General features: G+C 44.7%; 1 protein-coding gene across 2 annotated transcripts; it reads right to left on the bottom strand.

The window, feature by feature from the left end:
* rpa2 (replication protein A2) lies at positions 1-27,955 on the bottom strand. Of its 2 annotated transcripts, XM_072500873.1 has the most exons (9): positions 27,808-27,953; positions 24,969-25,087; positions 21,113-21,214; positions 19,709-19,822; positions 7,426-7,500; positions 6,093-6,203; positions 3,842-3,958; positions 1,210-1,304; positions 1-1,126 (listed from the first exon to the last, which is right to left on the bottom strand). In XM_072500873.1, the coding sequence occupies exons 1-9, from the start codon at positions 27,821-27,823 to the stop codon at positions 1,042-1,044; spliced, it is 834 nt and encodes a 277-aa protein (XP_072356974.1). In that variant the 5' UTR covers positions 27,824-27,953; the 3' UTR covers positions 1-1,041. The 2 variants fall into 2 exon arrangements, with proteins under 2 accessions (XP_072356974.1, XP_072356975.1); XM_072500874.1 differs by lacking the exon at positions 7,426-7,500 and having other exon boundaries at positions 27,808-27,955.
* Positions 27,956-27,990: the final 35 nt, after the last annotated feature.

Below are 27,990 nucleotides of genomic sequence, written 5' to 3' on the forward strand. Positions count from 1 at the left end.
TAATATACAATGGTTTGTTTTAATATTAGTACTCTAATGTACAAAATATAAATCAAACATTATACTGATAATAGTATAATCATTCCTGTCCTTATTCAATAATTCTAAACAACCAAACAGAAATTAGATGTACAGATGCAGGAAGAAGCAAAGATTAAACAAAAAAAATAGTTAAATTCCAATAAGATGCCACTATTGGATTCCCATGTTAATGCTGTGGTCCAAAGAGAAACTTAATATAATTTGTTGCCCCTTCACATCTTCATTTAGGTATGAGAAACCTGAAACTTGCTTGTCTCTACTTTTCTGTGGGCAACATATACATTGTACAAATCAGTGGCAAGTACTAACATTTTGCACATAAGTGACATATCTTTGGCGCAACCTAACTTGGTAAGAGAAACACCCAGATTCAGAGAACTATTGATCATTACAGGTTTGAGAAATGAGGGCATATGCAAAGCTCAGTAACGTATCACATAGCTATCAAAGAACAAGCTTAAAAAATGACCACTTACAATCAGCACACGGTATTTTGTGCTTTCTTTGATTAACTTTATACAGTTTCAATTAAATCCAGCAAAAAAAAAAAAACTATATTACTTTTGGCATTAAGATAATTTACAAATATTTATTTTTTTGTGCTACCAGTCCAATTTTAACCAAAACCTCATTTTATATCTAAACATTAACAGTATAGTCCCTGTTAAGAGGATTAGAGGCACTGTGAACAAGTTTCCTTGCTGCAATATTGTAGGGGTTGTGGTTAAGGTCAAAAACAGTTTTCAGTTTATTTTCTCCAGTGATATAAATGTGCAGGATAACAAAACAGAGAATTCAGTCTCTTACAATGAAACAACATGGAAAACCCAAGTACAACAAGCCACATCATCTCATCCCTTTAAAATTTACATGTTACTGCAGGATGACTTGTTACCTGAGATGAACTGCTAACCATGAGATAGGCTCTCCCGGTTTTAGAATTGTTGAGAATTCTGGCTTTGTGTCTTCTCACACTTTAAAAGTAGCTTAATTCCTCACTTATTCGGCATCTGTTGACCTGAAATGATCCTCATCCACCGTAGAATAGATGTGTCCTTCATTGCTCAGAAATTCTACTGCTTGCCTATATGGACACAAAATTGTAACCATGAAACTGTCTTGAATATTTAACTCAACACAAGTGTATTAGCAGTAAATAACACTAACTTGATGGCAACAATATTCATATTCTTCAGTGTTCTCTTCATGTAGTCAATGCTCATGCCTTCTTGTTCTCGACAATTTCGAATCAAGTTGAGTACCTGAAAGAAAATTTTAGCCAGCATAAATAAAGTCAGTAAGTTCAATTTTCAACTTCTATAGAAGCCCGACAGTGCAGGACGCAGCCACCCAGCCCACCAAGTCTTCACTGCCCTCTGAAAGAGCACCCTATCCAAGCCCACTCCCCCGCTCTATTCCCGCAATCCCACCTAACCTTTAGGACACTAAGGGGCCAATCCACCTAATCGTCACATCTTTGGACTGTGGGAGAAAACTGGAGCACCCAGAAGAAACCCAGGGAGAATGTGCAAACTCAACACAGACAGTCACCCAAGGTTGAAATTGAACTCAGGTCCCTGGCGCTGTGAGGCAGCAGTGCTAACCACTGCCACCACACCCTAAAAACATATTTTTAGTTTGCTTCTACATTTTAGACTTTCCTAAAAAGGGGCAACAGGACCAGAAAATGAAACATTTTCACACTTTACACAGTATCAAATACACTCAGATACAACATAGGTTTAATGGTTTAATGCAGTACAAATGCCTTTATATTGCATCTTCAACACTGAGCATTCATCAAAGTTAGAAAAGTGACTTAAAGGTTTTTCATGCTTATGAAAGCAGCAAGGAAGCAGGGCTTAAGTTCCAGAATATAGGATCAAACTGAAAGGCAGAAGTACCCTCGATTGTGACCATCTTCAAAACTGTTCCATTTTGATTTCACACATCCGCTATTCTTGAGACCAAGGGCGAGATTCTCCGACCCCCTGCCGGGTCGTAGAATCGCCTGGGGCTGGCGTGAATCCCGCCCCCGCCGGTTGCCGAAGTCTCCGGCACCGGATATTTGGCGGGGGCGGGAATCACGGCGCGCCGGTTGGCGGCCCCCCCCCCCCCCGCTCGATTCTCTGGCCCGGATGGGCCGAAGTCCCGCCGCTAAAATGCCTGTCCCGCCGGCGTAAATTAAACCACCTACCTTACCGGCGGGACAAGGCGGCGCGGGCGGGCTCCGGGGTCCTGGGGGGGGGGGCGCGCGGGGCGATCTGGCCCCGGGGGGTGCCCTCACGGTGGCCTGGCCCACGATCGGGGCCCACCGATCCGCGGGCGGGCCTGTGCCGTGGGGGCACTCTTTCCCTTCCGCCTTGGCAGAAGAGACTCCCTCCAATGCGCATGCGCGGGAATGCCGTCAGCGGCCGCTGACGCTCCCGCGCATGCGCCGCCCGGAGATGTCATTTCCGCGCCAGCTGGCGGGGCACCAAAGGCCTTTCCCGCCAGCTGGCGGGGCGGAAATTCATCCGGCGCCGACCTAGCCCCTCAAGGTTGGGACTCGGCCCCCAAAGATGCGGAGGATTCCGCACCTTTGGGGCGGCGCGATACCCGTCTGATTTGCGCCGTTTTGGGCGCCAGTCAGCGGACATCGCGCCGGTTCCGGAGAATTTCGCCCAATAAGTTCCTTTATTGTGTTAGATTTGTTCAGTGAATGTTTAGTGGGGGTTTGTGGGGGTGAACAAAGGAGATGGTGGCGTAGTGGTAATGCCACTGGACTAGTGATCTAGAGATCCAAGCTAATGTTCTGGGGATAAGGGTTCAAAGTCACTAGTCATGGTGCAATTTAGTTCATGTAATGTTCTGAAACTGAAAGCTATTCCCAGTAATGGTGACCACAAAACTACTGTTGATTGTCATAGAAACCAATCCGCTTCACTAATGTCCTTTCAGGAAGGAAATTTGCTGGCTATATCATGTTTGCCTTACATGTGACTCCAGACAGCAGAGGTTGACACTTAGCTGCCCTCTGAAATGGTGCAGCAAATCACCAAGTTCAAGATAAATTAGGGATGGGCAAATGATAGCCTTGCCAGTGACACATCCCATTAAAGAATAAAAAAATTGTGCTGACCATGAACTGGGTTGACACTATCAATTGCCATTAGAATTAACATATTTAATCTATGAAAATCCTATCAATTTGCACGAAATTCAAATCCAAGTTACATAAATTAACAAATCATCCCTTGCATCCATCCTATTAAAATAGTCACAAGCCAGTACATTTTAAATATAAAACTGCTAGAACTAAAATGTCCAAAAAATTGAATTGCACCCCGCCAAATTAGTGATCTACAATGGATGCATTGTGTTCAAGATTTATTGCCATATTGTGCACATGAAGTCTCAAGAACTACATGTAAAGTTTAAATCAAATTCTCGTTAATGTGCACGGTTATATTGCTAACACAGATCCGGGTTTTCTGATTTCGGGTTTATCTATTAATGCAGTCATAATTGTAAAACAGTCCTTTCTAAATTTCTGGCTTATTAAAGTAATACAAACCAGCAACCTAATGCAAATAGGTCTGTTTCCTGAGTTTAGGGCCATAGATAAGATACCCTTGATGTACATGGTTTGTACATGGTTCACAGAACCACAGAATGGGTACAGCACAGAAGCCATCAGGCCCATCATTTAACAGTGTGCGCTGAGAGGGAGATCAACTGCATTACTTTTCTCTTAACCCTATTGCTAATAAAGGTCAGTCCAGACAATATCATATAATTATTCCTTTGTTTGTTTTACCTGACTTTGTTGATTTGTTAGTCCATTCATCAGTGCATCATTACCACCAGCATACATCCCCATTGCATTTTCATTTCGCATCGGGGTGTGCAAAGCTAGAGATCCTCCAGGTGCAGGCTGCGAGACATAAATTATAAAAATGAAACCTCAGAGCAATGTTTCATTGGATAAATGGCTCTTCTGAGTTGAGCACGTGTAGAAGTCTTAATTTCAGCTTAGCCTAAAATTCACTCTTAGCCTAAGATTTCCACTCTTCACCTGAATGTGCTAAATGTTCCACTTATGCCAACAGCCCTCTACTGTTGCTAAGCAATGAACAATGACAAGTGACCCAAAGTAGATAATCCGCCAAGACCTATCGCGTTTTCATCTAATTGAACATATGCACTCAATATGGATTAGGACTGGAATTCCTTTCTAGCCCATAAAACGATTAAATAGCCCAACATTCACTCTCCTGTTTCGACTGTCAATCTACAAATCGTAAGCCATTTTATGGGTATAAATGGGCTCATAAATCTCTTTTCACTCACTCTTTTCCCCAGGTGAAGTTCATTTTGCACGAACTGAAAAATATTCAACTGATGCATATATCAGCAAAAGCATTCTAGGGCCAAATCAGTCATCTAGCTGACTACAAAAGTAAAATCCTGCAGGTGCTGGAAATAGGGGTGCTGCATTGTTGGGAGGTACCAGCCTGAAATTAAACCAAAGCCCAGTCTGCCCCCTCAAGTGGATGCAAAAGATCCCATAACAATATTCCTAAGAGCAACAGGAAAGTTGCCTCGTGCCCTGGCCAGTGGTTAGCACAGTTGCTTCACAGCTCCAGCGTCCCAGGTTCAATTCCCGGCTTGGGTCACTGTCTGTGCAGAGTCTGCACGTTTTCCCTGTGTCTACATGGTTTCCTTCGGGTGGTCTGGTTCCTCCCACAGTCCAAGGATGTGCAAGTTAGGTGGATTGGCCATGCAAAATTGCCCTTGGTGTCCAAAAAGGTTAGGTGGGGTTACGGGGATAGGGTGGAGGTGTGGGCTTGGGTAGGGTGCTCTTTCCAAGGGCTGGTGCGGACTCGATGGGCCAAATGGCCTCCTCCTGCACTTTAGATTCTATGGTTCTATGAACATTACAAAAACAGTGCTGTTTGTGGGAGCTTTCTGTAGGTAAATTGGCTGTCACGTTTCCTATCAAAATCACCACACTTTAAAAGTACCTCATTGGATGTAAAGTTCTTTAGATACCGTGGCGTTGTGAAAGGCGCTACATAAATGTAAATCTTTTTCCCACCCACACTGCAGGACCACAAAGGTGGCTCCCCTTGTCCTCACCTTCCATCAGCTTGCACATTCAATGGATCTTCTTGTGCAATTGCCACCACTGCCAGCATAATGGGATCAAGCGTCATCTTCCCCTTTCATCACTCTGAAGTGGCTGTTCCTCAGTGACACTGCTCCACTTCTCAGTCACCCCTTATCCACTCTCCCTCCAGTGCAACCAGAAGATGGGGCCGATACTGCGCTGTAACGTTCTATGTTCTATGTGTCCTTTCACCTCTTCCCTTCTGACCATTCAGGGCTCCAAACACTCCCAAGCGAAAGAGCAATCTTTTTGCACATCTTTCAATTTAGCACATGGTATTGACGGAGTGCCACCTACCCTATACTGGGAGCGTCAAACACCTCTATTCTTGTCCCCATTCCTATTCTGACCATTACACCGTCCGAATGAGGCTCAATGGATGCTAAAGGAACAGCGCCTCATCTTTTGAGAAGGCCTTTTACAGCCATCTCGACTCAACGAAGTTCAACAATTTCAGGTCATAATCTCTGTACCTATTTTTTGGGACAGTTGCTGTTGCTAAAGATTGTTTTTCCCTTTGACCCCTCCCCTATAAACACATCTTTTGTTTCTTTACTTGTGCCATTATCATATCCTTTTGCCTTGCTGTCATCACATTTTTTGCCATTAACCTCATCCGCCTTCCCGTTTCATTCTTTCCCTACATCCCCTGCTCTGCATCTATTAAAATCTATTACAATTAACTTTTTCCAATGATTAAATTGTGTCGACCTAAAACGTTAAGTCTGCTTCTCCCTTCACAGATACTACCTGATCTGCGAAGTATTTGCAGCATTTTCTGTTTTTATTCCTAGCTGACTATCGATGGTTCTTAGTATATAATGCGACTAATTTTCACTGTTAGAAAGATTAGCTGAATTCGATCAGAATTTTGTCAAACATTTGGCTTTGTACTCACCTGTGGCTTGTTCAACAACAAGTGAGCCTGCACCACCTCCAGCATGTGTGATGTCAACTCATTCATGTCTTCCAAAGCCATGATTTTAAATGCTACCAAGCTCTTCTTGTTCTACCAAGTTAAAAGGAATAATAAGCTCAAAATCAGAAGGGCATTGGATTAACAGTAATATTCAATATTCTCATATATTGCAAGTGCCTAAAAAGTGTTATGTTGTAAAAGAAACTGAAGAGTTACAAAATAACTTTTGCTTTTGTTCCATTTTAATAGATAGAAGATTGTCAAGATTTGCTTAGTCTAAATTTCAAACAACAAAAACTACCATTAAGCCATGAATACTCCACTAATCTTACTTTGAATTATGCGCATTAATTTTGTCTCATCACTTAAAACAGTAATTCAGCCAATCTAGTTCTCCTTACAAAGATACGGTCAATACCAAATGGTTTAAAGATTCAGAAAGAGGAGAAAACCAGGAATATATTCAAATGAACCATACTCTAAACTGGATTGATAGCTCCTGGTGGCAAGATACATAGCAATCCAGATCAGTTATCGAATGATTTGGTATCATTGCCATAAAATGTACCAAACTGCTAACCAAATGAAGTACCTCCGTATATTATTCCTAAATATTTTATTTTTAAAAAATTTAGAGTACCCAATTATTTATTTTCCAATGAAGGGGCAATTTTGTGTGTCCAATCCACCTACCCTGCACATCTTTGGGTTGTGGGGGTGAAACCCATGCAGACACAGGGAAAATGTGCAAACTCCACACAGACAGTGACCCGGAGCCAGGATCAAACCCAGGTCCTCAGTTCCACAGGCAGCAGTGCTCACCACTGTGCCACCCTTCCTAAATTATTTACATAGGTTTCATATTTTAAAAGATCATTCCTTTCAATTATTGCATTACATTAAAAAATTTGGAAACAATATGCATTATCTAAAAGCCCCATGTCCCACAATACTAAATCTAAATACAAGAGCAGCACAGTGGCACAAGTTAGCACTACTGCCTCACAGCCCCAGGGACCCAGGTTCGATTCCGGCCTTCGGTGACGGTGTGGTGTTTGCATGTTTCTTCCCCCCCCCCCCCCGTCTGCGTAGATTTCCTCTGGGATCTCCGGTTTCCTCCCAAATCTAAAGATGTGCAGGTGAGATGGATTGACCACGGTCAATGCACGGAGTTATGGGGATAGGGCGGGGGTGTGGACCTTCGTAGAGTGCTTTTGCGGAGGGTCAGTGCAGACTTGATGGGCCAAATGGCCTCCTTCTGCACTGTAGGGATTCTATGGATACAATAAACAAATGTAAGAGTCTGCATTACCTGGAATGATCGAAGATGGCCAGCTACCTTTACATAGCTGCCAGGGGGAACCACAATATTCTCACTTCCCACCTCCTGCATTAAACAAAGAAAGGTCACCATTTGATAGAAAATTTAGAAGCAGAGTAACTTTAAATATAGTAAAGAAAAAAGTTGAATCTGAAAAGGAAAACCAAAAACAGATGTATGAAGTTAAAATTGGTGCTTTTCACTGTCAAACTTCTTTTTGAAAGGGAGGAAAGTGGTATTTCAGTAAGATTAGCAAATAAGAGGTGTGGTGATCCTCAGGTTAAATCACCACCGGTCAGCTATTCACCTCAAGGGGCAAGCGTGGGCCGAAAGGGACTATGGCAACTTTACTTACTTTATAGCAGTGCACACTTAACACTGAGTTAGTGATGAACGACTGAATTTATATAATGATCTTTATTGTCACAAATAGGCTTACGTTAACACTGCAATGAAGTTACTGTGAAAAGCCCCTCGTCGCCACATTCCGACACCTGTTCGGGTACACAGAGGGAGAATTCAGAATGTCCAAATTACCTAATAGCACGTCTTTTGGCACTTGTGGTAGGAAACCGGAGCACCCGGAGGAAATCCACGCAGATACGGGGAGACCTTGCAGACTTCGCACAGTGACCCAAGCCGGTAATCAAACCTGGGACCCTGGCGCTGCAAAACCATAGTGCTAACCATTATGCTACCGTGCTGTCCCAATTGGGTTATGCAGGGCAAAGTTATAAGTACTTGCAGAAATAACAGGCTTAAAAGGCAATTTGCGTTTGAGAAATCTTCTAAACCTCTTTGAAGAAACGGGATAACGGAAATACAGTGGAGGTGGTTTATGTTTGCATTGAATATACTTCATGTATTGCGAAGTATTAAAAAAAACTAAACTCACACAAGTAGACGATGGGCGCGATTCTCCGGCCTCGTTGTGCTCTCCCTCGAACGAAACAAGGCCAGTGAATAGTGGGAGAGGCCAGAAAGGAGAGCCATGTCAGGTAGCAAACAGTAAGCGGCCTGCTCCCGTGGGCAAAAAATTGATCCTGCCGTAATGTGGCAAGAAAACAATGAACAGCCCTATTTTCGATCAATCAACGAGAGGGACCCCATATCCAATGGCCTCCCCAGCAAGTGGTCATGCTGGCGCCGATTAGTATTCCTTTTGAAAACTGTGAACCTGGAGGAAGGGCTTCTGTGGGAAGCCGAGGAGGGGAATTTCCATCGTTGCTCACAGGTAAAGAGCTCAAGGTAGCAGGGCTTGCGGGGGGGGGGGGGGGGCACCCTCAGCAGGGTTGGACCACCATTGCGGGTGGGCGCCTGATGAGCTGCCAGGGAGGGACCCAGAGGGAGGAGGCGCACAACAGCCCAGGGTGTACAGATGTCACTGGTCCTTTGAACAAATAATGGACATCGCATGCTACAGGAGGCTCCACCTCAACAAGGAGATGGCACGGCACCCGTGCCACGCCGGCTTTACACCACGTAGAGGAGACACCACATAGAGGACACCCGCCCTCTCTGGCTGTCAAGGTCACTGCAACCCTGAACGATTATGCCTCAGGATCATTCCAGGGCTCAAGCGGGCACAGTGTGTCATCTCGAAGGCCAGAGCCCACAGGTCGCAGATGCCCTGTTTGCCAAGGGCAGAACTATATAAATTATGATATGGATCTAGCTCAACAAGGTGCCCGGGCAGCAGGATTCTCTGTCATCACCAGTTTCAGTTTGAAAAAGAAGCTTGTGTGTGTCTGTGTGTTTCCAGAGAGCTGCAGTTTGAAAAGAGCTTGGCAGTGTCTGTGTTTGCAGTGAGCTGGATCTCTGCCATGAAAGACTATCTCTGGATCATTTGGGAGATTTAAACTCATACTAGTAAAGCCTTTAACCTGATGTAATTCTGTTTAAAGGTGTTAAGTCTCTTGGAAGTTTGAAGGAACATTGAGGAATTATTTACTGTTGCAATATTTTCAGGGTTATCTTTGAAGTAAGGGGTGTTAAGAGAACCAATGTTTATTTCAGATGTTAAGTTGAGTTCATGGAATAAACAGTGTTTTGTGTTTAAAAACCCACGTGTCCATAATTGTAATCGCACACCTAGGGAACAAGCCGTGTGCTAGGAAAAGCAACAAATACATTAAAGGGAGAGGTTGGTTGAACTCCATGATACATTTTGGGGTTCTGAAAACGCCTCGCCCATAACAATTGTGGGCTTGTGGGGGATAAAAGTCTATCTATTGGATTGGCTTTTGTGAACTTAAAGATAGTGAAGGATTGTTGCTTTTCCGGTGTGGTATTTTAGTTTAAGTGGGGAGAGTGTTGTGAACAATGGCTCTCTGAGGTTTTTGGGGGTGGAGAATGTCACACGTAGTAGTTTACGGACAGAAACGAAAAGCAGACGGTTAGGTTTGGCAAGAACATTGCGGTTAACATTACCTGACAAAATGCAAAAAGATGAGGTAATTATGGCAGTGGTTAAGCATTTAAAGTTGCCTGAGATAGAGTTTGACTCATTGGAAATGGCAAAAATTCAGTTGCAAATTAAACAAATGGAATATGAGAAAGAATTAAAGTGGCTTGAATACAAGAGTGAGAGAGGAAAAAGAAAAGGAGAGAGAAGAAAGGAGAAAAGAAAGAATAGCCCTAGCAGAACAAACAGAAAAAGAAAGGGCAATACAGATCAGGGAAACAGATAAAGAGAGGGAGTTTGAACTTCAGAAAATGGTCATGAAACATAACAATCAGTTAAAATTGACAGACGTAAAGGGAAACGTACAGTTGGATGATAGTGATGAGGATAGTGAGAAGGAGCATCATAGTCGAAGGCTTGGTGGGAATATATTTAAATATGTCTTAGCATTGCCAAGGTTTGACGAGAAGGAAGTGGAAGCCTTTTTCATTTCATTTGAGAACGTAGCTAAACAAATGAAATGGCCACAGGACATGTGGGTGTTACTGATTCAAACAAAGCTGGTAGGTAGAGCTAGTGAAGTGTTTGCATCACTACTGGAGGAGGTATCGGGAACGTATGAGGATCTGAAGAAATCCATCTCAAGTGCATATGAGCTAGTGCCTGAAGTTTACAGACAAAGGTTTAGAAATTTAAGGAAAGAATTTGGTCAAACATACATGGCGTTTGAAAGGCTCAAACAGATAGGTGGATAAGGGCTTTGAAAATAGAGCAAACGTATGAAGCTCTCAGAGAAATTATACTTTTGGCTGAGTTTAAAAATTCAATTCCTGATGTAGGGAGAACTCATGTGGAAGAACAGAGAGTTAAAACTGCAAGATTAGCAGCGGAAATGGCAGATGATTAGGAATTAGTTCATAAATCAAAGGTTAGTTTCCAACATCAGTTTCAGCCTGTGAGGGATAGAAACTGGGGACATGAGAAATACTCAAGCGGTAAAGGTAAAGGCGATCTGATGGGAGACAATAAAGAGTGTACCTCAGATTAAAAAAGAAATCCATGAGGGTGGAAAAGAAATGAAAAGTTTCAGATGTTCCCACTGTAATAAACTAGGCCATGTAAAGTCAGTGTTGGTGGTTGAAGAAAAGCACTGGGAAGGCTGATGTGGTAAAACAGGATAAGACAGCGGGGTTTGTTAGAGTGGTAAAGGAAAGCCCAAGGGAAGTGAAGGAGGTGCAAAAGATTATACAGCCTGTTCAAAAAGTAATTGTTAAGAAGGTGCCAGATGTCATTCAATAATTTACTTGTGTGGGTAAAGTTTACTCATGTGTATCAGGAGGAGCAGGTAAAGAAGTCACAATTTTAAGAGATACAGGGGCTAGTCAATCTTTAATGGTAAGAGATGAGGAATTATGTAGTTTGGGAAGAATGTTGCCAGAAAAGGTGGTGATATGTGGAATCCAGGGTGAGAGGAGTCGCGTTCCATTATGTAAGGAAAGATTGGAAAGTCCAGTGAAGAGTGGTGAACTGATAGTAGGAGTAACAGATAAACTATCCTGTCCAGGAATACAGTTTATCTTGGGTAATGATATAGCTGGATCGCAGGTGGGAGTGATGCCTACTGTTGTTGATAAGCCAGTGGAAATTCAGTCAACTGAAGCGTTGAAGGACGAATACCTGGGATTTTTCCGGATTGTGTGTAGTAACAAAGTCGCAGGTTAAGATAAGAGTAGAAATCAAAGAGTGAAGGTGAAGTTGAAGTGCAATTATCAGAAATGATTTTTGATCAGATGGTTGAAAAAGAACAAGAACAGGTGGAGGATGAGGCGGATATTTTTAGTTCAGGAAAATTGGCGGAGTTACAACAGAAAGATGTAGAAATAAAACAGATAAATCAGAAAGCATATAAGGAAGAGGAATCTGAGAGTATACCAGAGTGTTATTACCGTAAAAATGATGTATTGATGAGAAAATGGAGACCTGTACATATGCAGGCGGATGAAAAGTGGGCAGAAGGTCATCAAGTAGTATTGCCGGTAGGGTATAGAAAGGAGGTGTTGCAAGTTGCACATGAGGTACCAGTGGGAGGTCATTTGGGAATAAGGAAAACTCAAGCTAAAATCCAGAAACATTTTTATTGGCCTGGACTACATAAAGATGAAGTTAAATTTTGTCAATCATGTCACACATGTCAAGTGATAGGGAAACCTCAAGCAGTGATAAAACCAGCGCCCTTAATACCCATTCCAGCATTTGAGGAACCTTTTACAAGGGTCCTAATCGATTGTGTAGGACCACTTACTAAAACAAAAAGTGGGAATCAATATCTTTTGACTGTAATGGATGGGTCTACTAGGTTTCCAGAGGCTATTCCAGTACATAATATTACAGCTAAAAGGGTTGTGGAGGAGTTACTTAAATTCTTTACTAGATATGGACTACCCACAGAAATTCAATCGGATCAAGGATCAAATTTTACTTCAAAGTTATTCAAAGAAATTATGGATAGCTTAGGAATAAAACAATTTAAATCAACTGCGTACCATCCAGAATCGCATGGAGCGTTAGAAAGGTGGCATCAGACATTAAAGCCAATGTTGAGGGCGTATTGTAAAGATTATACAGAGGATTGGGATAAAGGAATCCCATTCGTATTGTTTGCAATTAGGGATGCACCTAATGAGTCTACCAAATTTAGTCCTTTTGAACTAATTTTTGGTCATGAGGTAAGAGGACCACTTAAATTGATGAAGGAAAAATTGGTGGGTGAGAAATCTGAAATTACACTTTTGGATTAAATGTCAAATTTTAGGGAACGATTAAATAGAGCAGGTGAATTGGCGAGACAACGTTTGAAAGTTGCACAAAATATGATGAAACGGGTAGCGGACAAGAAATCCAAAGTTCGTAGTTTTGCCAGTGGGGATAAAGTTTTAGTGTTGTTACCAGTGGTAGGTGAGCCTTTAAAAGCTAGGTTTTGTGGACCGTATCAGATTGAAAGGAAATTAAGTGAGGTGAATTATGTGGTAAAAACACCAGATAGAAGGAAGACTCACCGAGTGTTACATGTGAATATGCTTAAAAGATACTTTCAAAGGGAAGGAGAGGAAAAGGAGGTTTTAATGATTCTAACTCAAAGTGACGAACCAAATCCAGATGACTATGAATTTGACATATCTCAAATTAAATTGGAAAATGAGGATGTTCTTAAAAATTGGGATGAATTGTTAAGTTACCTTCCAGAGGAAAAGCGAACTGACCTGAAAGAGTTATTGATATCACATGGGCACGTTTGTAGAGATAAATTGGGAAGTACTAAAATGGCTATACATGATGTAGATGTGGGAAATGCTGTTCCTATCAAACAACATCCATATAGACTTAATCCTTTAAAATTGGCACAAGTTAACAGAGATATTGAGTGTATGCTGAAGAATGGCATGATTGAAGTGGGTTGCAGCCAATGGAGCTCACCCATAGTACCTAAACCACACGGTACCCAACGGTTGTGTGTGGACCATAGAAAAGTGAATGCAGTTACAAGAACGGACTCTTACCCTATCGCACGTTTGAAGGATTTCATTGAGAAAGTGGGACAATCTGCTTTTATTTTCAACTTCCAGACATGGAAAGAACATTTAAAACATTGTATGGAGTTCTTCGATCAACTTCAGGTGGCGGGTTTGGTGATGAACCTAGCCAAAAATGAATTTGGGGAAGCCCAAATCACTTTCCTTGCGGAGTTTCCGATACCCTCAAGACAAAGGGAAATAATGCGATTTCTTAGCATGAGTGGATTTGATCGAACAGTTGTGCAAAAGTTGTGTGGCGTGATTACTCCATTGATGGACTTGCTAAAGAAACGTCAAAAATTTCAATGGACAGCGGACTTTCAACAGGCATTTGACTGCCCGAAAGCGGTGATCACCAATGCTCCTGTATTGGAGAATTGCAAGGGGCTCTGTGGTCAAACTGAACTAAAGTATCTGATTCTAAAGAGAAATGCCGAGGAGTAGAGGAATGGATGGATCGTGCAGAGACTTTCTTGTTCAAAGAGACTGTCAATCGAGAAGGAATTCGGTTGGAGCAATAAGAGCAAAGAAAAATGGACTATATTATTATACCTGTTTGAGTGTGTTGTTTTCTTTAAATTAAAATGTATATTTACTGTGTGCATTTCTTAGTGGATGGTGCAAAAGTGAAAAATGAAACCATCTTGAAGTTGATGGTTTATTTATTTTTTCTTGGGGGGAGGTGTCATGTGAGAGTGCCTTTAAGAAAACAGTGATGTCAGAGAGTGGGTGGAGCTGGGCTTTAGATCAGCCATTTTGCAGTTTTAAGTTTGTTTGAAAAAGCAGCTTGTGTGTGTCTGTGTTTCCAGAGAGCTGCAGTTTGAAAAGAGCTTGGCAGTGTCTGTGTTTGCAGTGAGCTGGATCTCTGCCATGAAAGACTATCTCTGGATCATTTGGGTGATTTAAACTCATAATAGTAAAGCCTTTAACCTGATGTGATTCTGTTTAAAGATTCTCTTGGAAGTTTGAAGGAAGGTTTTGAGGAATTATTTACTGTTGCAATATTTTCGGGGTTATCTTTGAAGTAAGGGGTGTTAAGAGATCCAATGTTTATTTAAGATGTTAAGTTGAGTTCATGGAATAAACGGTGTTTTGTGTTTAAAAACCCACGTGTCCATAATTGTAATCCCACACCTAGGGAACAAGCCGTGCTAGGAAAAGCAACAAATACATTAAAGGGAGAGGTTGGTTGAACTGCATGATACATTTTGGGGTTCTGAAATTCGCCCATAACAGTGACCATCACATGAAGATCATGCATGTGTGTGCACACTTCCCAGGGAGTGTGCATGACAACTACATCATGGGGCAGTCAGACATTCCCAGGATCACCCCAGGAAGGGTGGCTGGCTCTTGGCAGATATGGGGTACCCGCTGAGGACCTGGCTAATGATAGCTCAGCTGGTAGAATAGAGGACTGTAGATGATTAAAGCTGACATCCTTAGGTCGCTGGTTCAATTCTGGCTCGAAGAAAGCCTTACCTCCCTTTTGGGTAGCACAATGGGTAGCACTGTTGTTTCACAGCGCCAGGGACCCGGGGTCAATTCTCGGCTTGAGTCACTGTCAATGCACAGTCTGCACGTTCTCTGTGTCTGCGTGGGTTTCCTTCGGTTTCCTCCCACAAGTCCTGAAAGATGTGCTTGCTAGGTGAATTGGACATTCTGAATTCTCCCTTAGTGTACCTGAACAGGCGCCGGAGTGTGGCGACTAGGGGATTTTCACAGTAACCTCATTGCAGTGTTAATGTAAGCCTACTTGTGACACTAATAAAGATTATTACATTGTTATAGAACGCAGAACGGAGGCAAGAGACCAAAGCAAAGACCCGATACGAGCCAATGTGGTCACTCGGGCTGCCTGCGAGTCGTGCATCGGACTACTCAAAATGCGGTTCCAATGCCTCGACTGCTCCGGTAGTATCCTGCAGAACACCGCCCGGAGCGTCGCCCGCTTTGTGGTAGTCTGCTGTGTTCTCCACAACCGGGGCACAGTAGCGAGGACATGCTGAAGGTTGGGGATGAAGAACATGTGTCCACCTCCGTGGAGGATGATGATGATGATGAGGCCCCGGACCAGCAGGGGCTGGAGGACAAGCCCTGGGATGAACCGAGGACCAGCCGGAGGCTGCAGGACAGGCGGCAATGGTGAGGGTCAGGCAAGTAGGACCAGAGAGGCCCTCATACTCGCCCGCTTCACTTAGGACATGGTCTGGTCCGTCACTGCTACCTTCCGCACTGCCCTCCCCCACACACTTCCCATCCTCCCAGGGTATGTGTAACATCACTCCAGGGTGCTGGGACTCTGTCGGCACCGTCAGCAGGTCACTGTTGAGAGCAGGGGGGTGATGATAACCCACAGAGAGCTGAACGCCGGTGCTCCTCAATCTATGTCATCGTCTGATCCCTCCCTGTCTACTGAGTGCTCGCACACACCCATCACCTGCACGCAGTGTGCCCGGGGAGGGGCGGGGGATGCCTGGAGAGATGGGCTAAAGGTTTGGAGGTCAGCCGGTGTTGCGGGCAAAAGTGAAAGAGGCATCATATTGGTTGTGGTGAAGGGTTTTAAGATGTGCCCCACTCTCCCCATCACCCCCTATCTACCCCCTGTTGCCCTCTTCTCCCCACCATACCCTCCCCCAGTGCCTTCAGTGATCTTCAACGTGCTTAGCCTTCCTTGCTCTTCCGCTACGTCTAGGGGTGTCCCCAAGATGCACATCGGACGTGGAGGCAGCCAGCTGCTTACCACGTCCCGTGGCCTTCGATGCCCCTAGCAGGTGTCCTCAGGGGGCTCTGGAGCCGGAGGGCCCCGGCGCATGTGTCAGCTGAACATGCAAAGCCATGCCGCCCTATCCCGTGTGCTGACTTCGAGATGCGGCCTCGGAGGGGTGGAACTCGGGGGGGCTGGTGGCCACCATCCCCACTCCATGGGACAGATCCAGGTTGGAACCCAACATCCTCTCTTCCCGCTCAGTGCCCATTGGGTCCTGGGGTTCAGCTTGGGACAGACGGGCAGATGGTTCGAGCCCCAGCTGGCCCTGCGTCATTTGGCTCGCGAGCCATGGCGGCTCCTCGATGTCAGCACCATGGTGTCGATGTCCTCGCCGATGCTCCTCAGTGATTGGGCCATGCTCTGCAGTACCTTGGCAATGCCCACCTGCGATTGGGACAAGTTCCACAGCGCTTTGGCCATTCCCATCTGAGAGTGGGATATGCCCCGCAGAACCTCATCAAGGTCAGCCTGGTACTGGTTCACATCCCAGCAAGTTGAACAGTCTACCAAGGCACTCACCGACTGCACCACGCTTTAGACACCTTCACTCATGCTGCCGACGTTGTGCACCAGGCTCTCCACTGCGGTTGCCTCGGTGCCACGCATTGACAGCGACATCTCCTGCGTCCGTAGCCTCTGGAACTCCTCCAATCGGCTATGGACCTGGTTTAATGTCGTTGACATCTCCCTCAATGTCCTGGCCTCTTTCTAACGTCTCCATCAGTTCCGGGATAGCATGTTCCATAGGCTCAGCATCTGGCTGGGATCCAACTGGGTCCTGGGATCCAGAGGACCTCCAACTGCTGTCTCGCCTGGGTGTCACTACCTCCACCTGATGTTGATCAGTAACTGTGTGGTGCTCACCAGATGTTGCCCAGAAGCCTGACCACTAACGTTGCCCACTTAGGTGTATGTATCTGCACTGGTGGAGGGGGAGGATGATAGCTGTGACGCGGTGGTCGTGGCATCCTCGGAGCTCTCCTCCGAGGTGTCTCATGGGAGGCAGGGGAGGGGCCACCCCGGATGGGCCACCCCGGATGGGCCGGTGCAGTCAGCTGGAGGACCTGCGGGAGAGTGAACAAGTGGTCAGTGGGAGGTATCGGTCAGTCTGAAACAGTACATCCCTCCTGGCCTCCACCACATCTAGGAACCTCCCCAAGCCCACGTGTCTAAATCTTGCGCCGGTCTTCTCAGCGCCACGGCTGTGAGCTGAGAGGAGTTGGCTGTGTAAGCCGGGTTTGGGGGCGGGTGGGGCTGCAGAGTGGCCTCGTTAAATGGACCAATTAATGTTGAATAGTGTTGCCGCTCGCTACCACACTTAGAAATCTTTCCGTTGAATCACGTCCTGTATAAGTGATCCAAAATTAAAGGAACGCTACTGAAATTCATCCATGGCAATGGATTTCTGGGGAGAGAGGGGATGGGAAAGGGATAGAAAATTGAGGACATGAAACAGGTTAGCAGGGTTGGCAGATGGATAGCAGGAAAAAGTAGAGTAATATGCTTCAGAAATAAAAATAAAAAGATAACATTTAAAGACTTCAAACAAAGTAAAATAGAAAGGACCTTCATGGTCAACACAAGTAGGCCTGACCATTAAAGGTCACAAGAATCCATGGGCTTAAGGCTAGATACGTAAACATAGAAACAAAACGACAATTACTACTATGTGTGCAAATCAATAGGATAGGTGCAGGACATATTAACAAGCATATAATTGGGGCAAGCAATAACAGTCTTGAAGTTTTTTAACAATGTACTTGTTCATTGGATGTGCATGTCACTGGTCAGTCCAGCATTTGTTCGTAAGTCTTGTCCATCCCAAATTGACCATGACATGGTGAAGTCATTGAGAATTTTTTTTTTTTTTTTTTTTTTTTAAATATAAATTTAGAGTATCCAATTATTTTTTCCCCCCCAATTAAGGGGCAATTTAGTGTGGCCATTCTGCTTAAACTACACATCTTTTGGGTTGTGGGGGTTAAACCCTCGCAGACAGGGGGAGAATGTGCAAACTCCACACAGACAGTGACCCGTGGACGGGCAGCAGTGCTAACCACTGCACCACCGTGCCGCCAAAGTCATTCAAATATTACTGATCTTTTCTTCACTAGAGTAATACAGTAATGCGACGGGTAATACAGGGGCTTACAGAGGACTTTAAGATTAAGAGTTATAAGATAAGTAGCAACAGATTGTTTCTATTGAATAGAGAGACAGTAAAATAAACACATATTTCTGATAATTACAAGAAACTGAAAGGGTAATTCAGAAGATATTTTTTTGCAGGCAATGATTATGATAAGAAGTCTTACAACATCAGGTTAAAGTCCAACAGGTTTGTTTCGAATTACTAGCTTTTGGAGCGCAGCTCCTTCTTCAGGTGAATGAAGAGGTGGGTTCCACAAACACATATATAGACAAATTCAATGATGCATGATACTTTGGACTCGCATTCAAAGTATTGTCTTGCATCATTGAATTTGTCTATATGTTTGTAGAACCCACCTCTTCATTCACCTGAGGAAGGAGCTGCGCTCCGAAAGCTAGTCATTCGAAACAAACCTGTTGGACTTTAACCTGGTGTTGTAAGACTTCTTACTGTGCCCACCCCAGTCCAACGCCAGCATCTCCACATGATTATGATGTTAAGAGTTCTTTGCTGTAAATTACTGAAGCAATGCCTGTTAATGGTTTTAAAATGGAATTAGATACCTAATAGACACCAGTGAAAATAATCAACCTATTTCTGTGCTGTAACATTCCACAATGCAAAAAGAATTTCATGACTACAAAATAATCTACACCACATTAGATTTGTTAAAAAAAAAGAGAAAATAGCATCTAATGACAATTACCACATGGTGAATTTGTAAAATACAATTAATGCAGAACCTCAGTTTCAGACTAATGGGCATTGACCACGCGACATGTTTGAAATTATAACAGAGTACAATTATCTTGCCAATAGCAACCAGTTATACCATTAATAGGTCACTAAGTTATGCAATCAGTTCAAGTAAGAGGAAGTCAGGTTTTTTTATTTAGTGTACCCAATTTTGTTTCCCCAATTAAGGGGTAATTTAGCGTGGACATCTAACCTGCACATCTTTGGGTTGTGGGGGTGAAACGCACGCAGACACGGGAAGAATGTGCAAACTCCACACGGGGCCGGGATTGAACCCAGGACCTCAGTGCCGTAGGCAGTAGTGCTAACCACTGCACCACCGTGCTGCCCTAAGAGAGGAAGTTTGGTGACTGATGCAGATAGGGGGCTTACTTATCTTGCAGCACAATTCCCAGTTACAAACAGGACAGATGTTCTCGTCAACTAAGTAAAACACAGAGCAGATTTGGACACAAATTCCTTTAATATCCCATACTTACCAGAATTAGATAATTATACAGTGATCTGAGACAGTGCACAGTTCACAAGCATTATATTTAAAGACCTGAACGAGAATGGAATACACTCATAATGGAGCTAATACATATATTAAGGTCCTATGTAGAAACTAATTTACTTACATCAGTATCCACCCACTGTCTTACATCCATTGGGGGTGCTGTCATATCGTCCAATTTGTATAGAATATTTGTTGGGGCTTTCTCAGCATCTTTGATCATGCCAACCACAGTTACCTAAGAAAAGGAAACACTTCTGACAATCTGTACATTCCATATTAAATTACGGAATATACTACAGGGGGAATAGAATTAAAACCAGCTTCTGGTGTGAGGTGCTTCGGAGAGTGAATGCCTCCACCTCGTGCGCGAGGTTGGGGCTGATACAGCTGAAGGTGGTATACAGAGCACACCTCACGAGGGCGAGGATGAGCCGATTCTTTGAAGGAATAGAAGATGTGTGTGAACGTTGCGTGGGGCGCGCTAATCATGTTCATATGTTTGGTCCTGTCCAAAACTAGAGGATTACTGGAAGGAGGTTTTTAGGGTAATTTCTAAAGTGGTGCACGTGAAACTGGACCCGGGCCCCCGGGTGGCCATATTCGGGGTGTTAGACCAGCCAGGGTTGGAAACGGATGCGGAGACAGATGTTGTAGACTTCGCCTCATTGATCGCCCGAAGGCGGATCCTGATGGGATGGAGAACAACCTCTCCACCCTGTGCCCTGGCTTGGCGGGGGGGACTTGTTGGAATTTTTGACTCTTGAGAAGGTTAAGTTTGAACTGAGGGGAAGGATGGAGGGGTTCTACAATTCATGGGCATTATTCATCATGCACTTTCAAGAACTGGATAACATCGAACATTAGTTGGGGGGAGGGGGGCGGTGTGTTGATGATGACTATGGGTGATTCCGGATTCCTTTTTCTCATTTGTTTATGTGAACATGCGAGCTAATGTTTGGGGTTTGGTGGGAGGATGGGATCATTGTTATTGATATGGGGATTGACATATTTGTTACTGATTATTGTTTGTTGTTGGTGGGTGTAAATTTGGGAGAAAGTGAAAAAGGAGAATAAAAAATATTTTGAATTAAAACCAGCAAAATTAGAAAGACACCTACACATTGTTCATGATCAAAACCCTTTTGACCTCTCCCTTGTAACTGTACAATACTTTAAAAAATAGTTATCAGATGAAACCTCAAAAATGGTCCATAAAAATTGGTTTCTCTTTTAAAGTAAATTAACAAGCATGTCACTCACATTTGGTGATCGCATACAGTACTATAAATTAGATTTTACATCCAAACCTGAACCAGATAATAGTTTATTTTCTCCCTACACCCCCTTTAGAAAAGCAGGAAAGAGACTCAATAAAGTCCTTACAGCCAAAATAAATCTCATCCAAAATAGAGGCTTACTCAGTTATGAAAAATATGGTATTCAGTGATAGGTTATGAATCATTTTAAAATCATATTACCGCGACTCAATCTAGGAATATTCAATAGTCCCAAATTTCACACTTACCTGGGACAACTCCACCTCTCCAATTCTGAAAACTTCCTCTATTTGAGTAGCAGACATTAGCTGTGACACCGTACAAGGAACTATTTGCTGGGCCCGTGATCTCTGACAGAAGAATCGATAAAAGTTAACTCCGCAATTCTGCAGATCCCTTAATTACATTTTTACAGAAGCAGAAAGAAAAGCAACTGGTATAATCACATAAAAGAATAATTCAATTTACATATTATTTGTCCAAGGACAAGATCATGTACTTTAAACCACTATCAGCATTCCTGGGTATGTCCTGTCTGGCCAGTAGGACAGATTCTGCAGAGCTGGCAGAACAGTGGTATACAGTCAGGAGGGAGTTGCTCTGGGAGACATCAACATTGACTCTGGACCCCATGAAGTTTCAGGTTAAACATAGAATTTACAGTGAGGAAGGAGGCCATTCGGCCCATCGAGTCTGCACCGGCTCTTGGAAAGAGCACCCTACCCAAGCCCACACCTCCACCCCATACCAGTAACTCCACCCAACACTAAGGGCAATTTAGCATGGTCAATGCACCTAACCTGCACATCGTTGGACTGTGGGAAGAAACCGGAGCACCCGGAAGAAACCCACGCACACGCGGGGAGAACATGCAGACTCCGCACAGACCAGTGACCCAAGCCAGGAATCGAACCTGGGACCCTGGAGCTGTGAAGCAATTGTGCTAACCACTATGCTACATGGGCAAGAAAACTTCCTGCTGATTACCACGTACCAGCCACCATCAGCTGACGAATCAGTACTCCTGCATGTTTAATACCACTTACAGAAAACACCGAGGGTGGCAAGGGTGCAGAACATGCTCTGGGTCCATCACCAAGAGTGGCTCAGTAGTACCACCCACCACAGACCGAGCTGGCTGGGTCCTAAAGGACACAGCTGCTAGACTGGAACTGCAGCAGGTGGTGAGGAAACCCACAAAAGGAAAAAACACACTCTACCTCATCCTCAACAATCTGTCTGCTGCAGATGTATCTGTCCATGACAGTATTGGTAGAAGTGACCATCGCACAGTCCTTGTGAAGACAAACTCCCGCCTTCACATAGAGGATACATTCCATCGTGTTGTGTGGTACTAACACCATGCTAAATAGGATAGACTTCGAACAGATTTAGCAACTCAGGACTGGGTATCCATGAGGCACTATGGGCCATCAGCGACAGCAGAATTGTATTAAACCACAATCTGCAACCTCATGGCCCGGCATATCCCCCACTCTACCATTACCACCAAGCCGGGGGTCAACCCTGGTTCAATAGAGTAGAGAAGAGCATGCCAGAAGCAACACCAGGCATACCGAAAAATGAATCCACAACACGGGACTACTTGTGTGCCAAACTGCATAAGCAGTAAGTAATAGACAGAGCTAAGCGATTCCACAACAAACACATCAGATCAAAGCTCTGCAATCCTGCCACATCCAGTCCTGAATGGTGGTGGACAATTAAACAACTCACAGGAGGAGGGTGCTCCACAAACATCCCCATCCTCCAAGATGGAGGAGCCCAGAACATTTGTGTAAAAGACAAGGCTGAAGCATTCGCAACAATATTCAGCTAGAAGTGCCGAATGAATGATCTTTCTTGGTCTCCTCCAGAAGTCCCCAGCATCACAGATGCCAGTCTTCCGCCAATATAATTCACTCCACGTGATATCAAGAAAAGGCTGAAGGCACTGGATACTGCAAAGGCTATGGCCCTGACAATATTCCAGCAATAGTACTGAAGATTTGTGCTCTGGAACTTGCCGCACCATAAGTCAAGTTGTTCCAGTAAAGCTACAACACTGGCATCTACCCGGCAATGTTGAAAGTTTCTAGGTGTGTCGTGTACACAAGAACAAGACAAATCCAACGCAGCCAATTACTGCCCTATCAGTCTACTCTCCATCATCGGCAAAGTAATGGAAGGAATCATCAACAGTGCTATCAAGCAGCACTTATTTCAGCAACAACCTGCTCACAGACACTCAATTGGGGTTCCGCCAGGGTCACTCAGCGCCTGACCTCATTACAGCCTTGCTTCAAACATGGACAAAATAGCTAATGCCAGCGGGGAGGTGAGAGGGACTGACCTTGACATCATGGCAGCTTTTGACAGAGTATGGCATCAAGGAGCCCTAGCTAAACTGTAGTCAATGGGAATCAGGGGGAAATTCTCCGCTGGTTGTAATCATACCTGACACAACGGAAGATGGTTGTAGTGGTTGGAGGTCAATCATCTCAGCTCCAGGACATCACTTCAGGAGTTTCTTAGGGGAGTGTCCTCGGCTCAACCATCTTCAGCTGCTTCATCAATGACCTCCCTTCCAACATCCTTCCATCATAAGGTCAGGAATGGGGATGTTCGCACATGACTGCAAAATGCTCAGCACCATTTGCGACTACTTAAGATAATGAAGCAGTCCATGTCCAAATGCAGCAAAAGACCTGGACAATATCCAGGCTTGGGTTGACAAGTGGCAGGCAAGGACCATCTCCTACAAAGAGAGGATCTAGCCATCACCACCTGAAAGTCAATGGCATTGTCATCGCTGGATACCCCACAATCAACATCCAGTGAGTTACCATTGATCAGAAACTGAACTGAACTAGCCATATTAATACTTTGGCTACGAAGGCGGGCCAAAGGCTAGAAATACTGCGCCAAATAACTCACCTCCTGACACACACACCCCCCCGTCTCGTCTCCCCCCCCCCCCCCCCCCCCGTCTCCCCCCCCCCCCCCCCCCCCCCCCCCCCCGTCTCCCCACCATCTACAAGTCAGGAGTGTAATGGAATACTCTCCACCTGCAGCTCCAACAACACTCAAGAAGCTTGACACCATCAAGGACAAAGCAGCCCGCTTGATTGCTCCCTCTTCCACTAACATTCAAACCCTCCACCACAAACCGTGACAGCCACGGTGTACCATCTACAAGATGCACTGCAGTAATTCACCAAGGTTCCTTAGACAGCACCTTCCAAACACATGACAGTTACCACCTAGAAGAACAAGAGCAGCAGATACCTGGGAACCACATCACCACACCCTCCAAGTCACTAATCACCATGACTTGGAAATATATTGCCATTCCTGGGCGGCACGGTGGCACAGCGCCAGGGACCCAGGTTTGATTCCGACCTCGGGCGACTGTCTGTGTGGAGTTTGCACATTCTCCACGTATCTACGTGGGTTTCCTCCGGGTGCCCCGGTTTCCTCACAGCCCAAAGATGTGCAAGTTTGGTAGATTGGCCATGTTAAATTGCCTCGAAGTGTCCAACGATTAGGTGGGGTTACAGGTGATTGGGCCTAAATAGGGTGCTCTTTTGGAGGGTCGGTGTAGACTCAATGGGCCGAATGGCATCTTTCTGCACTGTAGGTACTCTATGATTCCATCACGGTCACCAGGTCAAAATCCTGAGACTCCCTCCCTGACAGCACTGTGGGTGTACCTACACCTCAGGGACTGCAGTGGTGCAAAAAGGCAGCTCATCACCACCTTCCGAAGGGAACTAGGGATGGGCAATAAACGCTGGCCGAACCAGCGACGCCAACATCCCGTAAATGAATTGAGCAACTTCATAAAATGCTTGCATGCTTTTTTGATCAGGCAAAATGAGCAACCTCAAAAAAATCGAAGAAAAATAACTTGGAAAACAAATTTAAAAATAGTGCAAAAAGAAATATGATGCAGTGCACCACACAAGATTACGATTAATATTTAAACAACACCAACACCAATTTCTAAATTTTGGAGAAAAGGGTGTGCACTTATGTCACCGAATTTTATATTACATTCCACGATCAAAACTGTAATGATGAATATTTTGGCTCTGTACTTACAGTTTTCCGGTCACTTTGGCTGCCTCCAGCTGGTGAGCCAAATCCTCCAGGTGACTGCAAATAGCCCCCACCTCCTGCACCAGTATCTCCAAAACCTCCATAGCCACCATCAAATGAACCTAGAAAATAGGCTTAGAGGTCAGTCAAAGCACTGAAACATAATAAAAGCGACATATAATACCATGCTGACAGGTTGTAGAAGTCTCCAATTTTCATTTTTGATTCACATACGAATCTCCATCCTGCACACACTGATCACCCAAATACCAACCAAATCAAACTGCCATCCTCAAAACATGTGTTCATAAAGTATTTGTAGTGTCAAATCCCTCTATGCCACTTTCCCCCTTTATCTGCCATAAAGATAGGTGGTGGCATTATGGCATTGCCACTGCACTAGTAATCCAGAAACCCAGGGTAATGCTCTGGTTTGAATCCCAACAAGGCAGATGGTGAAATTTGGAATTAACTATCCAATGGAAGACCATGAAACCATTGCTGAAAAAACCCATCTAGTTCATTTATGTCCTTTAGGGAAGGAAATCTGCCATCCTCACCTGATCAACTACATGCAACTCCAGATCCACAGCACTATGGTTGACTCTGAAATGCCTCTGAAATAGCCTAGCTCAGTTCAAGGGCGATTAGGGATCGGTGCTGGGTCCCTTGCTGTTTGTAATATACATTAATAATCTGGACTTGAATATAGGAGGCATGATCAGTAAGTTCACAGGTGATACAAAAATTGGTGATGTAGTAAATAGTGAAGAGGAAACCTTTAGATTACAGGACGGTATAGATGGGTTGGTTAAATGGGCACAACAGTGTCAAATGAAACTTAACCTCAAAAAGTGTGAGGTAATGCATTTTGGGAGGACTAACAAATCAAGGAAATATGCAATTATTGGTAGAACCCGAGGAAGTACAGAAGGTCAGAGGGATCTTCGTGTACAGGTCCATAGATCCCTGAAGACAGCACGGCAGGTGGTTAAGGTGGCAAACGGGATAATTGCCTTTATTAGCCAAAGCATAGAATACAAGTGCAGGGAGGTTATGATGGAGCTGTATAAAACGCTGATTAGGCCACAGCTAGAGTACTGCATGCAGTTCTAGTAGCCATACTTTAGGAAGGAAATGATTGCACTAGAAAGGGTGCAGAGAACCTGGATATTACCTGGGTTGGAGTGTTTCAGCTATCAAGAGACTGGATAGGCTGTGGTTGCTTTTCTTGGAGTAGGGCAGGATGTGGAGACCCGATTGAGGTCTACAAAATTGTGAAGGGCATCGATAGGGTGGATAGAAAGGAACCTTTCCCCTTAGTGGAGGGGGTCAATAACCAGGTTAGGGTTATTAATTTTAAGGTAAAGGGGCAGGTGGTTCGGGGGAGGGGGGGGGGGGGGGAGAAATGAGGGGTAAAACATTTTAGAAGGTGTTGGGAATCTGGAAGTCATTATCTAAAAGGATGGTGGAGGCAAGAACTCTCACAACATTAAAGTATTTAGATGAGCACTTAAAATGACATTGCATACAAGGCTATGAACAAAGAGCTGAAAAGCGAGATCAGAGTAGATAGGTGCTTAATGGCCGGGGCAGACCCGATAGGCTTAAAGGCCTCTTTCCAACTATGACTCTCTCGGGAGAGGCAACAAATGCTGATGCAGCCAATGACACCCAAATCCCATGATAGAATTTTAAAAAATTTTCCTCCAACCCCACCATGCTCTGAGAAATGATCTAATTTAATCATTGGTGGCTGTGTCTTCAGCTGCTGAGGCCTTGGCTTAGACATTTTCTGGCAGCATATGTGAAGAAAGAAGCATAGTTTAACATTTCAGGTCTTTGACCATTATGAATGAAATGAAATGAAAATCACTTATTGTCACGAGTAGGCTTCAATGAAGTTACTGTGAAAAGCCCCTAGTCGCCACATTCCGGCACCTGTTCGGAGAGGCTGGTGCGGGAATCGAACTGTGCTGCTGGCCTGCCTTGGTCTGCTTTAAAAGCCAGCGGTTTAGCACACTGGGCTAAAAACAGCCCCTATTAACTGGAGATATTATATATTTTCAATAGTCGACAAATCCACACCAGTTTCGGTATCACAGAATTTACAGTGCAGAAGGAGGCCAATCGGCCCATCAGGTCTGCACCAGCCCTTGGACAGAGCACCCTACCGAAGCCCACTCCTCCACCCTATCCCCGTAACCCAGCCCCCAACCTTTTGGACACTAAGGGCAACTGACCTAGCCATTGCACTGAGAGAGGAAACCGGAGAACCCGGAAGAAACCCACACAGACACGGGGAGAACGTGCAGACTCCGCGCACAGTGACCCATGCTGGGAATCGAACCTGGGACCCTGGTGCTGTGAAGCAACTGTGCTAACCACTGTGTATACATAAAATAATTTTACAACCTGTAAGTTTTAAAAATTGACATTTATTTTGTGACAAAAGTCTGGTTGCACCCGCTTTACGAATTCAATATTACATATAGGGAATTTTTAAAAATCCAGGTCTAAATCCACCCAGTAAATCGCCGACCTACCCATCGCTCTCCCTGCCCATTCTCACCCCCAACCCCGGGTCCTCCAAGCCCTAAACACCGGGACCCCCAAGCCCTCAATACCGGGACCCCCAAATCCTCAACACCGGGACCCCCAAATCCTCAACACCGGGACCCCCAAATCCTCAACACCGGGACCCCTGGGAAGGGGGCGGCTAATCCGACCGGGTGGAGCCGAGCACCGGCATAAACTCAATCCGGGGCCGCGACTCCGCCACCATCCACACAGAGGTAGACCAGCCGGGCCTTTCCCCCGCTGGCTGTCCGGCGCCTCTCACCCGCGTTATTCCACATCCTTCCTCCGGGGCCGTTTAACAGACGAAAAGCCTCGCGCCGGGCAAAACGCGCCAAGCAGCTCCCCGCGCAGCCTCCAGCCACTCACAGACCTCCATAAGAGAAAGCTCCTCTCTCCCTCAACCAATCATGGACAGTGATCCTAGAGGGTGCCATCGCCTCCACCC

Source organism: Scyliorhinus torazame, chromosome 1 (genome assembly GCF_047496885.1).
Source record: "Scyliorhinus torazame isolate Kashiwa2021f chromosome 1, sScyTor2.1, whole genome shotgun sequence".
In the NCBI taxonomy this organism is placed as follows: domain Eukaryota; kingdom Metazoa; phylum Chordata; class Chondrichthyes; order Carcharhiniformes; family Scyliorhinidae; genus Scyliorhinus; species Scyliorhinus torazame.

Coding starts and splice junctions, on each gene's coding strand:
- rpa2 (XM_072500873.1), bottom strand. Junction 19,823..21,112: donor GAGAGGTGGAGTTGTCCCAG/GTAAGTGTGAAA, acceptor TCCTTTTCTTAG/GTAACTGTGGTTGGCATGAT. Junction 6,204..7,425: donor GCCATCTTCGATCATTCCAG/GTAATGCAGACT, acceptor TTAACTTGGTAG/AACAAGAAGAGCTTGGTAGC.